This window comes from Neolamprologus multifasciatus, chromosome 13, assembly GCF_963576455.1.
Source record: "Neolamprologus multifasciatus chromosome 13, fNeoMul1.2, whole genome shotgun sequence".
Lineage (NCBI taxonomy): Eukaryota > Metazoa > Chordata > Actinopteri > Cichliformes > Cichlidae > Neolamprologus > Neolamprologus multifasciatus.
Window position 1 is genome coordinate 30647664 of NC_140451.1, and position 15862 is coordinate 30663525.

Sequence of the window (15862 nt, forward strand, 5' to 3'; positions counted from 1 at the left end):
AGTTTTCGTGTTTTCTATTTTGGCCTGTTTATGACACTTTAGTGCATATTGAGTGAAGTTCCCCAAGGATTTTAAGCCATAGCTAAAGTAGAAAATTAAAACTTGTTTCTTACCTCTTATACTTTATACCAGGTGCTCCTAACACATGCACTTGTGACCTTTACGTGACTCTGCAGATATTTTTACTGTTTCCTTACGTTTGAATTTTAATGACCCCCGTGCAATAGTAACGAGTAATTTCCTGGGGGAAATAGTGTCTCGTAAACAAGATGTAATGCGAACATGATTGCGAGTGTGTGTTCTCATTCCTTGTGGGTTGCAGTCTATGCATCTCAGATTAAAGAAACTAGTGGGCCATAACTATACAAACACACACACACACAGAGTCAGAAGGGCTGCTGTTGCTTTGGAAACCATGCATTCAGGTAAAAGTATAAACCACAATGAAGGAAATAAATAAAAGTGAGCTGTTTGATATATGTTGATGAGTGAAGTATGCAAGTGTAATTTTCAGGTCTAACAAGCAGCTGTTGTTCATTTGATGCCATTCCTTTCTTTCCCATATTATCTTCCTCATCCTCTCACTTAACACTCCTCAGCAGAACAATGACTCATTTGTTTGTCTGTGTATTATCTCAATCAGGACAAAGAGTGTTTGCTAATAAGAAGTGGTAGTTACAAACTCAGTTAAGTGTGTGCATGTGTCTTTCTAGTTAGCAGAGTATTCATCATTTCCTGACACTCTGGAAACACTAAACAAATAGAGGAGCTTCCAGCTTCTAATTACGCTGTACACTCCAGCACTTAAACCTATTAACACTGCAGGGGAGTTTGTGTGTGTGTGTGTGTGTGTGTGTCCTGTACCAAGCTGGTCCAAGTGCAGTAATAATTTGATCACTTTTTTGATAAAAGCCTACTGTGCTGCCCACTACTTATATTTACAGTGTTTAACATACAAACAGTGTACTCAGTGTTGGAGAGTTGAAATCAGTGTCAATGAATTTTAAGTTATTAGAATCTAAGGTCACCCGTAGTAATCCCATAGTTGGAGAGCTACCTTTATTTACTTTTGTACGCACAGATGGTGTTTTCTCACAGCGGCCTGTTTTGAATTTATTCAGTTTGACAGAGTTGTGCTTCGAGCTGCCCATTTTAACCACAGCATTATACCAATGTGCAATTGTGCATTCAGCATTTGTGCGTTTAATATTTAATGTTCTTCCATGTGTTTGTTTTTTCTAAAAAAAAAAATGTCACTCTGCAAAATTTCACTGTGCTATAACCAAGCTATGCAAAACACTCACCAGAGCCAACGCAAAGTGCAGACATTGGAAAGAAAAGAAAAGTTTGCAGAAATCTCTAAACAGTCCTGTGAAAAACTAAATACATCCTATGATTTGTAGAACCAATTATAGCAACAAAAATGTGAAGAGTCGTTTTCTGTATGACTTGATCAACCCCTCAAATGAAAAATAAACAACATACCATACACATAGGTGTTCACAGCCTTTGCTCAGTACTTTGTTGAAGCACCATTGGCAGCGATTACACTCTCAAAACCTGTGGTTGTGATGCCACATGCTTGACACACCTATTTCTAGCCCGTTTCTCCCTTTTGTCTTTGCAGTACTGCTCAAGCTTCATCAGGTTAGATGGGGAGCGTCCGTGACAATCACACAATTGAAGCCACTCCTTTGTTATCTTGGCTATGTGCTTAGGGTGGTTGTCCTGTTGGAAGATTAACTTTAACCCCAGTCCGAGTTCCAGAGCGCTCTGGAGTCGGATGTCTCTGTACATTGCAGCATTCATCTTTAGTCTCCCAGTTTTTGCTGATGATAAACCTCCCCACAGTATGATGCTGCCACCACTATGCTTCATTTAGGAATGGTATTGACCAGGTGATGAGTGCTGCCAATTTCCTCTAGACATGATGTTTGGCATTCAGGCCAAAGAGCTCTACCCTTAAACTGGGGGACTTTGTTTCTCATAATTTGAGAGTCCTTCAAGGCACCTTTTGGGAAACTCCAGGCAGACTGTCACATGCCTTTTACAGAGGAGTAGCTTCCGTGAGGCTTTATCATATAGGCCTGATTGGTGGAGTGCTGCAGAAATGGTTGTTCTCCAGGAAGGTTCTCCTCTCTCTGCCGAACAACGCTCGAGTGACCATCCTTTTCACTTGCCAACTAAGTCCCATTTAACCTGATTGCTTAGACTGGCTTTGGAGCCAGCTCTAGGAAAAGTCTTGGTGGTTTCAAACGCCTTCCGACGAGCCCGGGTTCGATCCCCGGGCTCGTTGTTGTGTCCTTGGGCAAGACACTTTACCCTCCCGCCTACTGGTGTTGGCCAGAGGGGCCGATGGCGCGATATGGCAGCCTCGCTTCTGTCAGTCTGCCCCAGGGCAGCTGTGGCTACAACTGTAGCTGCCTCCACCAGTGTGTGAATGTGAGAGTGAATGAATAGTGGATTGTAAAGCGCTTTGGGTGCCTTGAAAAGCGCTATATAAATCCAATCCATTATTATTATTATTATTATTATTATTATTTGTGGATGATGGAGGCCATTGTGTTCACTGGAACCTTCAATGCTACAGATTGTTGCTGTGCCTCAATGCAATCCTGTCTTGGTCACTTTCTTGAACTCCATGGCTTCATTTGTGCTCTTACATCCCCTTTCAACTATGGGACCTTATAAAGACAGGCACACCATCCAAATTATGTCCAATATACTGAAGTGGACTACAAGATGTAGAAACATCTAATATCTGATCAGTAGATGCAGGATGATACTGAGCTTATTTTGCAATTTTCAACTGAGCTTCATGTCAAAGACTGTGAATACTCATGTACATGTTTTATTTGTTTTTCATTGTAAATATATTTGCAAATAAAATCAAGCAAGTTTTTTCAGTATGGGTCACTGTATGTAGAATTTTCAGGTAAAAAAACTTCGAATACTAAGTTTCCGTGTGTTTTAAAAAATTGATGTGCATATTTCCCATTTTCCAAGCAAAGTCTGAAGTAATGAGAGGTGACTCAGTACTTTTGCATAGCACTGTATAGTAAATGGCCTGCATTTGTATAGCGCTTTACTTAGTCCCATTCACACACACATTCACACACAGGTGATGGCAAGCTACATTGTAGCCACAGCTGCCCTGGGGCGCACTGACAGAGGCGCCCCAGGGCAGCGTTGTATACCATAGATATACATACATATATTGTCTTCATTTGTTTTATAAAACTGCTACTGTATTTCACTTTTCTTTTTGATTTTTTCAGTTTAAATCTTCTTTAAAAGCAACAACACAGAACAATGTATATTAAAACCCAAAAACTAGACTGCATTTGCAGATTCTGTGAATGTTCTTGTCTCCTGATTTCCACACGGAAAAGAGGATGAATCAGAAAAAGCAGAGAGAAAGGGCAAACAAGGCAATAAATTGAAAGAAAAAGTTGTAATAAGAAAATGATGTATTTATGCACACAATATGTGAGCATGCCACTTTCCCACAGACTGCAGTACTAAACAGAGTCTATCCCCGTGACCTCTGTGGTACAGTGCAGCAGGCGGGTCAAACCAGATCAATATATCAGTGACTCTGTAAGTTGTTGTGTATTCAGATGAAAGGAAACACAACTCTAATAGACATTTAGGTATTACACAGACAGTAAGGAAAACTACATGTAGTGAGTCCTAGCGGGACTGCACAGGGATGATGTGGTGTCCTTATATATTTTTTTAAAACATCATAGCTTTCATTTTTTACCATATTTAAATGTGGTTAAATAAGGTAAAGGTTCATGTTCAGGAATTTAAAATCAATCTCAACACCTGTTTGAATGCAGAACTAACTGATGATTACGGGATGCTTGCTTGATGGATGGATCAATGGAAACAGAGGAAACAATGTTGCTGTTTTTATATATAAATCTGTGTCTGTTTGGGGCTTGTAGAAAAACACGAGGCATTAGCAGGAGGGGCGGTGCAGCTGATATTTTAACGCCTGTTTCTGTGCACTTACCTGGAGAGCCTGATAAGACGGTCTCCATCTAAATCAGCTGCACAGCAGGTGCAGCTCCACAGGCTGCCAGTCAGCCTGCTTCCCCCAGCTGGGAGCTTTGCTCATAGGGATGTTGGCAGCAGGGATCTGGGCAGCACAGCTTGAGTTGAGGATGTCTGCTACATCCTTCGAATTGACTGGCTTGCTGTTCTGTTAACCTATAGGAGTACTGTGTACATACAAATCACACCACTGCCTACTTGTTGCATATTTAATGTGTTGATCCTTTTGTCCCTGTCTGTGTGTTCTGTTTGTAGGCAGTGCCGAAGCCCATAGCCATGGAGCCGTGCTGGGGGAGCAGAGCAGGTGTTCTCACAGTGCTACTGTACCTGCCCAGAATCCCATCTGGAATACCTCCACCTGGACAGTCTGGTAAGATCCTTAGATAGTAATAGACAATATGCAGTACAGTATGTTTTATGTTCAAAAGATTGAGAAATTCTAAGAATGATGGGCAGTATTTGCAATGTTATCTAAGAAACTGCCAGCGATGTGTTATTTAAGGACCCGAACCTTCTGCATACATCACTGCAAATTTCTAGTAAACTTCTGCAGTGTTGTGCATGTTTTTTTTATTTCTTTGTTTAGGGAGGGGAGTGGAGTAGTCATTTCCATCTAATTCAAATTTGTTGTTTGTTTTTTCCCTTCCAATATATTGTCCACTAAAGTTTTACACAGTTTCTCTCTAAGAAAAACAAAAAACTGCTGCCTTAGCCATATTTTGTGCTGGCAAATTTTAGTAGGCAGGTTGTACATAAAGAACAGCTGCAGTAGCTGCAACTATCAACACAGTATTTATGTCCACACATCCATCTCCAACGGCCCATGTTGCTTTTCCGTGATCAAATATAACGAATACAAAGCCCCGCACTGGTTATTTCTCTGCTTTCATTTGATTCTCACCGCTGTAAACTAACAGCTGTCTCTAAAACCTGAATTCCTTTGTTACTGCCACAGAAAGCATTCACGCCATTATGTGATCTTTTACAAGGTGAGCTGAACGATGTTTCAAAAAGTTCCAGATGCAGCAAACTGTGCTTCACATGTGCCTTGCAGCAGCTCCCCATCGGCTTTTTTGTAGAACAGGCTGTGGCATTTTAATCAAAAGCCGAATAAACACTAAAATGTGATGGCATCAATGGCATCATCAAAAAAAATGTCTTGATGTTTCTTGGTTGCCACCATTAGAACAGAGCCATGAGCAGAGCAGAAGGGTAGCTTAGTAGTTTGTTTCGAAGTCATTTCATAGCCCAAAGGTTAAATCTTCAATCCCTGATCTTACGCTCAATCATAGCAGAGCAAAAATGTGTTCGACTTACACTGAGTTTAATGTTGAAACTGTAAACCTAGAGGTAGGGCTCACAATATCCTGTGAGCAGAGTCTGCAGGTTATGTTCTGCATCAATCAGTGGCAATTAAGGGAGAAACGGTGCCTTGTTTGATTATTCCTCAATCCAATAGTGTTTAGTTCAGCACATGTAAATCGGGATTCGACGTGTACCCACTGACTTAGTAAAATACAAATCTGGGATTTAATTAATTGTTTAAAAAGTTGTTCTTTTGTTAATATTTGGACTTCTTAAGGACATTCATAACATAGCAACACAAGAAAATCTTAAGCAGGTTTTAAGAATCCCATCTATAGCTTAAAGACTTCTAAAGAGATGTCCTAGACTTAAGTTTTCCCATTATGATGGCAACACAAATAAGGTTTAGTCAGGAAAAGATCACAGCAATGGTAGATAAAACATGAGACCAAGTAAAAATGTATCTTATAGGGTTGAACAACAAAATAAAAAGTGCATTCAAATCATGATTCTGAGAGCAAAAGATCCGAGACAAGACGGGCTTTAACAAAAAAAGCAGCTCCTTTGTTGTCCAGTATCCAGGAATCCTGCAGTCCAACCGAATTTAAATGTGTTGACTTTACCTAATTTCATGTTGAGTTGATATTTGTAGCAACTGTTTATCACATAACCAGCAACAAGCTTGTTCATTTCCTCTTGGAGTCCCAGCTTTAGCCAACACAGTTCCTTTCCCCTTCCTGTGGAGCTGCAGTGTTTCTGTTTCTTGTCTTTCAAGTATCTCTTTGTATCTGACGCACACACATTAGAGATATAGTGTTCGATTTACTAGATACTGGTGCCCTTGCTAACCAAGCTCAAAAGTCCAGTTGGATAAACCATTTACCTAACTTACCCGTCTCTTGACCTGTGACACTTGGGATACGCTCCAGCTCCCTTCCCAATCCTGGACAGGTCGCCAATCCATTAACAGGTAAACAAAGTGAGTCAGACAACCATTCAGACACCTACGGTCAATTTTTACCAGTTAACCTAACTGGCACGTCTTTGAACTGTGGTAGGAAACTCCACCCATTTTGCTCATTCAAACCCAGGACCTGGGTTTAGGGGTGACAGTGCTAATTACTGCACCATCTAATGTTCGCCAGAAGAATAAGAGAATACTTACAGTAAGCTGTAGTGAGTTAATTTTGCATTACCCAACACCTTTTGCCATTTTAGTGGACGAACTGGGGAAGAACGAGCAAGAAAAATCAGTTCATGTGATGATTGGGTTGTACACAGCTGTTATAGTTTTTAAAACAAAGTTACAGAGTTTAACAGCAAGATGATTGATGATTAAAGTCATATTATTTATTAAATGAATATCTTCTATAAAAATGTTATTTTACTGTTTCAAATCAGGATGTGGTTCATTCTTATATACTACAGCAAAAACAATGGAGAGCACAGGAAACCTGACAAAATGTTCAAAATGTATGTTTTTTTCTTTAAATTAAGATATTAAAATGTCCTTAATTTTAGTATGTGAAGAATAATGAATTATTCAGAAAGACTCTTGACATATGGCATGTTAAAGTTGGTCTGATGTGGTTAGACCTGCCTGGTTTTCCTCCAACACTTGCTGTTGGATCAATTGTTCCCCTCAATGAGACATCCTGACTTTCCGCTGTCTGAGCTCATGTTGCGCTATAGACGGGTGACATGCGATATCCCCGGGCCGCTCCAGTCGACCACCAAACAGCTGTGGAAATCAGTGTAAAGACAGCAGTGCTTTCTTTGAGACCTGACCAAAGCTTGCAGGGATGTGCGCTGTCAGCATGAGGTCAATCTTCTCTCGCTCCAGCTCATCTTCCACCTCAGTCAACCTTTCATACTTTTCTCGCTCAGGCATATATATTTAATCTCCCTTTGTATTTTCCTTCCCCCCTACAGCCTTTTGGTTGAAGTAGACTGTATGTAACTGAAGCTGGTGTGGGAGGCTTTTGCTCCTCCAGGCAGGAAGTGTTGCCTTGAATGCAGTGAGTACCTTGATGACGAAAACAAACAGAGCAGACAGAAAATTGACCACTTTGCAAGAAAGCATTTTCTCAAGGTCGAAAGATCCTGCAAAACATGGCAACAGTCACTGGAGTCTAACACAGGGGAAGCAATAAAACATTAAAGACCCAGAAGTAATTATGCTAACTATCGAGAAAACTAGAGACACTAAAGGTAACACGATTGTTTTATGAAAAAATGAGGACCAGAAAGTAGCCAAGAAATGTTAAACAAATTTCTCCTTTGTGTGTCATTAGCCCATCCATCAATTTCCTGCCATTAATCTTAGCCAACCAGTCCATCCTACCAGTGGCTGGACAAAGCGGGACCAAAACAGCTTGTCCCTGTGCTGCCATGACTAGTGCCTCTGTGCTAATCATGGCACTACAAGATCCATAGAAGTTGGGGTCTACCACACCAGACAAGACCCCAGGTGCAGGCTGTGTAAAGATGCCCCTGAGACAATCCAGCACATGTGGCTGTAGCTCAGGCGGTAGAGCAGGTCATCTACTGATTGGAAGGTTGGTGGTTCGAATCCTGGCTTCCCAAATATCCTTGGGCTAGATATTAACCCCAAATTGCTCTCCGATGCATCCATCAGAGTATGAAGGTGTGTGAATGCTACTTAGAAAGCACTTAGAACAATGTGATATGGGTGAATGGGTGTGTAAAGCGCTTTGAGTGCTCAGAAGAGTAGAAAAGAAAAGCGCTATATGAGAACCAGTCCATTTACCATAACAGCAGGGTGTAAGATGCTAGCAGACAGGGTATACATGGAACGCCATAACCAAGCTTAGTATACAGAAACATCTGTGCTGAGTATGCCCTGATGATACTTCCAGATACAGATGGACAAACCAGTGATGGCTAACCAACTGGGCATAGTGGTGGTGGACAAGCAGAGGTAGTGATAACTGTAGCGATACCGAATGACAGCAACATCAGGAAGAAGCAACACGAGAAGCTGGAGAAGTACGAAGGACTCAAAGAAGAACTCGAGAAGATTTGGGGGGTGAAGGTAACAGTGGTCCCAGTGGTAATAGGAGCACTCGGTGCAGTGACCCCAAAGCTAGGCGAGTGGCTCCAGCAGATCCCGGGAACAACAGATCTCTGTCCAGAAGAGCGCAGTCCTAGGAACAGCAAAGATACAAGCTTCCAGGCCTCTGGTAGACGACCCAAACTTGAAAGAATAAAGAATAAATAAATACCACACATGCAATGTGTTACAAAAAAGTACTACAATTGGCATGATGTTTTTGTTTTGTGTTCACTACCTTAATCTACCTGATGTTTTGGACATTAGCTCATCACAGAAGGTTTAGACTCATTTTCAGATACGAGGCTGCTCTCTGGAGAATGTTTAGGCCTTTCTCATCACAGTGGAACAGCAGTTCTTGTTACCAGTGTTTGAAGTCTGACATTGTTACTGTTGCTCTGATTACAACATAAGCACACACACACAATCACAGTATTCAGAAATACAAACGAAATGTAGAGCATTAACACAACTTTTAGAACACCACATGAAAGTGCTTCAGTAACAACACATTTCCCACCTACTATACACTCGTGCTCCTCTCCTACCAACCTTATGCTCCCTAGAGAGGCTCTCGTGTAGGGTCAGACAGCAGTCCTCCATTGATGTTAGCATGTATGAAGGTGAAATCACTGCAGGCTTGCTCCGCCCACCCTCTGTGAAAGACACTTCAAGAGGAATCTCTGATGAGCGTGCCCATTTTAGCTCGCTTTCCTTCGCATCATCTTTGTTTTCTTCTTGTCCTGCGCTGCTCTGCTCCCTCGAGGTGTTACCATTAACTGACCCTTTACATGTAAGAGGGGGAAAGAACAATTGGAAACAAAATTACATGGTTACAGCTCAGTTTCTCAGCTTCCTGTAAAAAAAAAAAAAAGAATAAATCCTGCTTACTCTTTCCTTATTCTATTCTGTTCCATTACTGTTCTTCGAAGGCGAGGGATAAAAAATGTCCTCCACACAGGTTCTTTCAGACTGCAGGAATTTATCCATAATTCTAGTAACTGTACAAAGTAGTACCTGGTATTTTTCCTGTGTGTACACTGCTGGACCTGGGAACCATTCTACTTTTTGGTGCTACGTTTTTGTACTCTTGCTCATCTTGCTTAATATGACGTCGGTGCACTATAACTGGTGTAGATAAGTGTATGCTAATTGGTCATTAAATGGACAAAAAAGCATAATGCTAACAAAAACAAGAGCTCTTAACATCAACCTTTAAAAAACACAACTAAATAACCTGAAGTCTATTAAAAAATCCAGAGGAAATTATAGTTTGGACAGGTAAGAGCAAAATAGAGAACTCTTCACAAAAAGCACAGAAAGAAAAGGAAAAAAGTCTGAAAAAAAGACCACAACAAGGTGACACTGCATTACCAACCACTACCCAGCAACTAGTACTTCACTTCAGAGTTCCTGTTAGTGCAAATGTCAAGAGAAAAATGCCTTTGATCTATATGATTTCCATGTAGTGGAAGGTATGTAGTTACTGTCCAGCATCCACTTATTCTTACGTAATCAGCACAAATAACACTGATCAAAAAGCACCTACTGAGAATAGCTACATCACCTTCCAACTCAACTAAAGATATTCTGTAAATCACCAAAAAACGTCATTCCAAGCTGATGTGTGGATTATTTATTTATTTTTATTTTGAAAAAGTAATCGTCTTACTTTTCATTATCCAAACTCCAGCAGAGAAGACATTTAATTGCAATCAAACGTCATTTACTGTACCTGCAGCACATCTGGTGCATACTGCAGCGACTACGCGACAAATGGCACATTTTAAGCATTAAGCCATTACGCTGTTCTAAGAGGTTTCTTTACTTCAGCCGAATTTGATTTGGTTTTCACCCTCTTTCAAAGCAAGCGATAGATAGAGCACAGATAAACTGGCATATTGTTCGAGCATTAGCCAGGGTTCTGCTAAACTTATGATAAAGAGAGCGTACGCCTAAAGGCAAAGCTCCTGCTTTCCTAGTGAGTCTAGTGTCCAAGTCTAATCAGCGAAAAATGAGACTGCAAATCCAAGTAGTTACTCTTTCTGCTTGGAGAGGTAATTTGGGAATCTGATGAGTTTTAGAGTGTGACATGTTGCACTGCATGAGCTGCAGAGCAGTTCTACTTTCCTGCACCGCTACAGTGTAACTACACTCTCCATGTATCACAGGATGGTGTGACTTTTTATCATGCTGCATGAGCTAACCTCTGCATGTGAAACGTCCTTTCTGGATAGCAGAAGAGGCCTCCAAAAGCTCCCGTGTGAAGCTCTTGTTTCATCATTTTGATCCAGCTAGACAGAAATACAGTGACATTGCAAATAACACAAAGATCACCGTGTAAAAGCAAATCCATTTCTCTAATAATAGATTCACTTTCTGGTCCAATAATTCAACCAGAAATCCTGAAAAGTCAAGTAAATAGCGGGCGCCCCACTCCAGTTAGACCGGCTGACAGCTGTTGTCAGCCAAATTGCAGTGGACAACTAACACATGGTGCCTGCCTCTAAGAGCTACTCGCATAGAAGCGGGACAGCTTGACCACTGTGTGACTGTTTGACTGATTCAAAGTCACAGTGGCCTGACGTGATGGACAGAGCAGGAGAAAAAGGCTGACAGGATGGGTGACATAGGGGAGAATGGAAAAAAATAACAAGAGATCGTATTTTTGGCTCCAGCCACCAGTTCTCCGTCTCTGCATCCCAATTCAATTGAACTTTCTCATGTCAGTTTTACCTGTTTCTGCTCCATCTGCTGCAGCTGGTGTCTCCCCCCTACTTTTTTATTATTTGGTACATAAAGCAGCTCTATCAATGATATTAGTGGATTTAGCAAAGTGCAACTATTCTCAGTTCAACGCAGCAGAGTTCAGGATGGAGAAAGACAGACTGTAGGCTACATTTTCTTCTCAGGCGCTCTCCTGAGCTTAGATACTGGGTCAATAGAAACAGAAGCACAGCATTATTCACAGCCGCCTTTTCCTGCACTAATCTGCCTATTCAGCAGCACAGTTAGGCCCTTGAATATATGAGAAAAGGGGAAAAAAAGAGGGAGAAATACAGGTACTGTAAGATGTTAAGTCTTTCAAGAGTAAAAATAGAAAAAGCAATGTGACAGACAAAGAGAGAAAGGAAGACTTCAAAGACAGTTTTGATAAGAAGCAGAACCAAGTTTCTAAAATGAATTATGTGTGAAAACAAGTAGAACATTGGCGATACATCAGTGGTTACAGAATTGTTAAGAACGGAGCCCCAAGGTAACACCTCTTTGTTAGCAAAAACAGATTTGCACGGTAAGACAAATGTTGTAGGCATCCATCCATCCATACTTGTTCCATCCATCCATCATCATCTTCTTACCCAAAGTCAGGTCATGGTTGCAGAAGTCTAAGAAGATATTGTGACCCATGTTTTTGGCTTCTCACGTAGCATCCTGAGGCATTCCCAAGCCAGATACATCATGTAATCCTCCAGTGAGTTTGGAGTTTGGATCTAGGGGCTTTGCAGGAAAACATGCACAGATGCCAAAAGTACCACAGCTGACTATTTTCTCAGACAGCAGCTTTGTGTTGTGCTCTCTAAAGTTGGATACACCCAAAATAAAGTTCAGGAGCTTGTATTCACATTTTCCTTCTCTTGGTCATAATATAGAGGTAATGACTAAACGTGAAAAGTGGAATACAATCTTGCCTTCTGATTCATGTTTGAAAATCATTTGGTATCATACCACTATTACTTACCCATCTCATCCATTTTACCATCATTTGCAGATTTCCAGATCTGAAGTGCAAATCAGAACCACATCATCTGTAAAGAGTAGAGGCAATTCTGAGTTCCTGAACCCTTATACCCTCCTCACCTCAGCTGCATCTTAATCCTGGCACATCACAATGCCACTAGAAGTTCAAAATCCACAGCACCTTCCACAGGTTTTTGTGGACATTATCCACAGTGAAATTCTGTCATTCCATAAAGCACATGTCGAATGGATGGTCAAACTTGGGGACAGATTTGGGAGATAAGCCAAACCCCTCTAAAAGGTTTTTTCATTCACTTCCAAGTGTACATATTTCTAAAAACAAGATAAAATTAAGTTATATAAATTTAAACAGTGCTTCGCTATCTCTCTGATACCCTTCTCTTTGCCTTGTTCCCTCTCCTGAGAAAGCATCTTTTGCTCATTTTGCTCTATCATTCTCACTTTGGTCAATTTACCGGTCGATCTACGTCCCTACCCTCACCTATGACCACGAGTTGTGGGTAGTGACCGAAAAAACAAGATTGCGGATACAAGCGGCAGAAATGAGCTTCCTCTGAAGGGTGGCTTGCCTCTCCCTTAGAGATAGGGTGAGAAGTTCGGCCATCTGGGAGGGGCTCAGAGTAGAGCCGCTGCTGCTCCACATCGAAAGGAGCCAGCTGAGGTGGTTCGGGCATCTGACAAGGATGCCTCCTGGGCGCCTCCTGGGGTTGGTGTTCCGGACATGTCCCACCGGGAGGAGGCCCCGGGGCAGACCCAGGACACGCTGGAGAGATTATATCTCTCGGCTGGCCTGGGAACGCCTTGGTGTCCCCCCGGATAAGCTGGAAGAGGTGGCGGGGGAGAGGGAGGTCTGGGCTTCTCTGCTTAGGCTGCTGCCCCCGCGACCCGGCCTCGGATAAAGCAGATGAAGATGGATTCTCACTTTGGCCCTCTCCCGAAAGGGAAGAAAAATGTAACTTTATTATCCCTGAATAGGGCAAAAATACACCACTATGGAAAAAAATGATAAGAGTTGACACATTAATAAAACACTTTCCTAATTTAGTTAAGCCTTGTTTGCCATATTACTCCTTGATGCAGTGTGATTGTGCAGGGAGCAAACAAAGGATTTATAGAAATATTCTGCAGCTTTATTGAACAGCTTAGTAGATCCACAAAGCTGGTCAGAATGTGCCTAACATCTGTCTTTGCGCAATTGTTGTTTGGAAACAACATTTTAGCATTTCCATTGTGAACACAAATATTTTAAAAATCCATTTTAAAACCGCTAAGCAGCAGTTTCTTTTTTATTCTAGAAGGAACAATGAAATTGGAAAGCAACTGTCTGTTTTCTTACCTCAGGACAAAAACAATGGATCGACTTTCATGTCGTTCTACTACATGTATAGCTACCTGTTAAAACTGTCTAGATAGGGACCGCCTGAGACGGCTTTCAAAAGTGAGCAAAAAAAAGTTAGTAAATTCTTGAATCCTTTGTTTAAATGCCAACATTTACAGCAGAAATCAACATCTTTAGGGCCTAGTCCCCAAAATGCTTTGGGTCTCTTTAAGTAATTAAACAATGTTAGGGTATGTGAAACCAGGAAATGATCCCCTGGGTGTTTCTCAGTACAGGGCCCTGATATGTACATTTCTAATTCCAATATAAATAATACAGTGAAAAATACTCAAATCGAGGCTTCTACATAAATATGTGAAATGTGTTTTCAAGCTATGTTCATGGATATACAGAAAGAGCAATGCAAGCTGTTACACAGACTACATTGACAGCTGGACTGATGAAAACAGTCAGACGTAAGAACAACAAGTGCAAAATGCAGCTGAAACTGTTTTTGTGTTGACAGGCCAAGATGTTTGTAACACTAGCTCAGTTCATAGAGTGAGACCAGAGGGGTTAGAAAGAAAATGAATAGGTTAACAAGCTTTGTTGAGCTTAACGCCAAAGTTTTTAGTGTCACAACGATGGCTCTCTTTACCTGGTTAGATCACCATGGAAAGTTAGTCATGGTAAGACATAAGCTGCACGGAGCAGATCAGATTTAGAGCTTTGGTTTAAAATCCACAGGAAATGCCATGTTTTCACAGATTCTTTTATTTATACTATGCGTTAAGTGTTATATAGACTCTTTGCTGTAGGAATACGTTTTATACAATGATCTCATAAAGAATGTTGTCACAGGACTGCATTACAGGAATGGATGCCCCATCAAATTCACCCCCAGAGCAGAGTGTACAATGGTCAGAGATTATTAAATGTTAAGGTTTATGACAGAACAATTAGAAAAAGACTGAACAAGTAAGGCTTTTTAGGAAGGGATGCCAGGAGAAGGCCTCTTCTCTCTAGAACAGGGGTAGGCAATGCCAGGCCTCGAGTCCCGGTGTCCTGCAGGTTTTAGATCTCACCCTGGGTCAACACACCTGAATCAAATGATTAGTTCATTACCAGCCCCCTGGAGAACTTCAAGACATGTTGAGGAGGTAATTTAGCCATTTGAATCAGCTGTGTTTGATCAAGGACACATCTAAAACCTGCAGGGACACCGGCACTCGAGGCCTGGAGTTGCCTACCCCTGCTCTAGAAAGAACACAGGAGCACAGTTTAGTTTTACTAAGTTGCATCTGAAGAAACCACAAAAGCTCTGGAACAATGTCATTTGGACAGATGTGACCAAAGTGGAGCTTTTTGGCTATAAAAGATACGTTTGTTGAACAAAGCCATATGAAAGCAAATGTCGAGGGTAGTGATTTAGACTTGTTTTGTAGTTACTGGACTGGGTACACTTTGCGTTCACCTTAAACTCATCTGCATAGCAAAGTATCCTGGAGTCAAATACTGGGCCATCTCTCTGACAGGTCGACTAGGTGAATGGAGCAGAGCTTTACAGTCACAGCAGAGCAAACTGTGTATCACACTATTATAGAAATGTTCCCGTTTTCAGTTGGCAATGCAGAAAATGTATCAACGTTTATATGCTTGATCCTCATCTCAAATTCAAATTCAAATTTTTATTTGTCACATACACAGTCATACACAGTACGATATGCAGTGAAATGCTTGGACAACTGCTCGTGACCTAAAGAAAAAAAAGAGAAGGCTATGAATAAGATAGGAAATAAATATGAAAATAAAAAAAGGGTAAATTTAACCAGGAAGGAATAAAATAAAATAAAATATAAAAATTAAGTTAAAAATGAAATAACTGTACAACACAAATTAGAATGAAGGGTAAATTTAACTGGGAAAGAATAAGATAAAATATATAAATTAAAGTTGAAAAATAACTGTACAACAAAATACACAGTATAGAAATATATAAGAATGTATGAAGAAATATAAATATAAATATACACACAATAACAGCAGCTGTACAAATATTAACTGGAAATGAGGAGTATAATGTCCAGTGTTGTGCAATCCACATTATATAGTGTCTTGTGCAGTGCAAATATGCTTAAAGTGGTTTAAATGATGAAGTGCAAAACAATGTCCAGAATGTCCAGTGTGTGTGTAAGAACTATATGTGTGGGTCAGTACTGTTTGGTGGTGTGATTGAGAGACCGTATCGCCTGCGGGAAGAAGCTCCTCCTCAGTCTCTCTGTGTTGGTCTTCAGGGAGCGGAATCGCTTTCCTGACCTCAACAGAGAGAACAGTCCGTTGTTGGG

At 41.0% G+C, this 15862-nt stretch overlaps 2 protein-coding genes across 3 annotated transcripts in view; one reads left to right on the forward strand and one right to left on the reverse strand.

The window, feature by feature from the left end:
* atrnl1a (attractin-like 1a) overlaps positions 1–15862 on the forward strand; it is a 384066-nt gene that overhangs the window by 354915 nt on the left and 13289 nt on the right. Inside the window, exon 27 of the mRNA XM_085182462.1 lies at positions 4318–4432. Coding sequence (XP_085038588.1) covers positions 4318–4432 — 115 coding nt within the window. The remainder of the gene's footprint in view (positions 1–4317; positions 4433–15862) is intronic.
* Positions 5610–15862, reverse strand: part of gfra1a (gdnf family receptor alpha 1a) — a 163238-nt gene continuing 152985 nt past the window's right edge. Inside the window, exons 13-15 of one of the 2 annotated variants that reach the window (XM_085183302.1) lie at positions 11800–14539; positions 8993–9225; positions 5610–7393 (exon numbers count right to left, since the gene is read on the reverse strand). The gene's annotated coding sequence lies outside the window, so the exon portion shown is untranslated. The remainder of the gene's footprint in view (positions 7394–8992; positions 9226–11799; positions 14540–15862) is intronic. The other variant, XM_085183305.1, reaches the window with a different exon arrangement.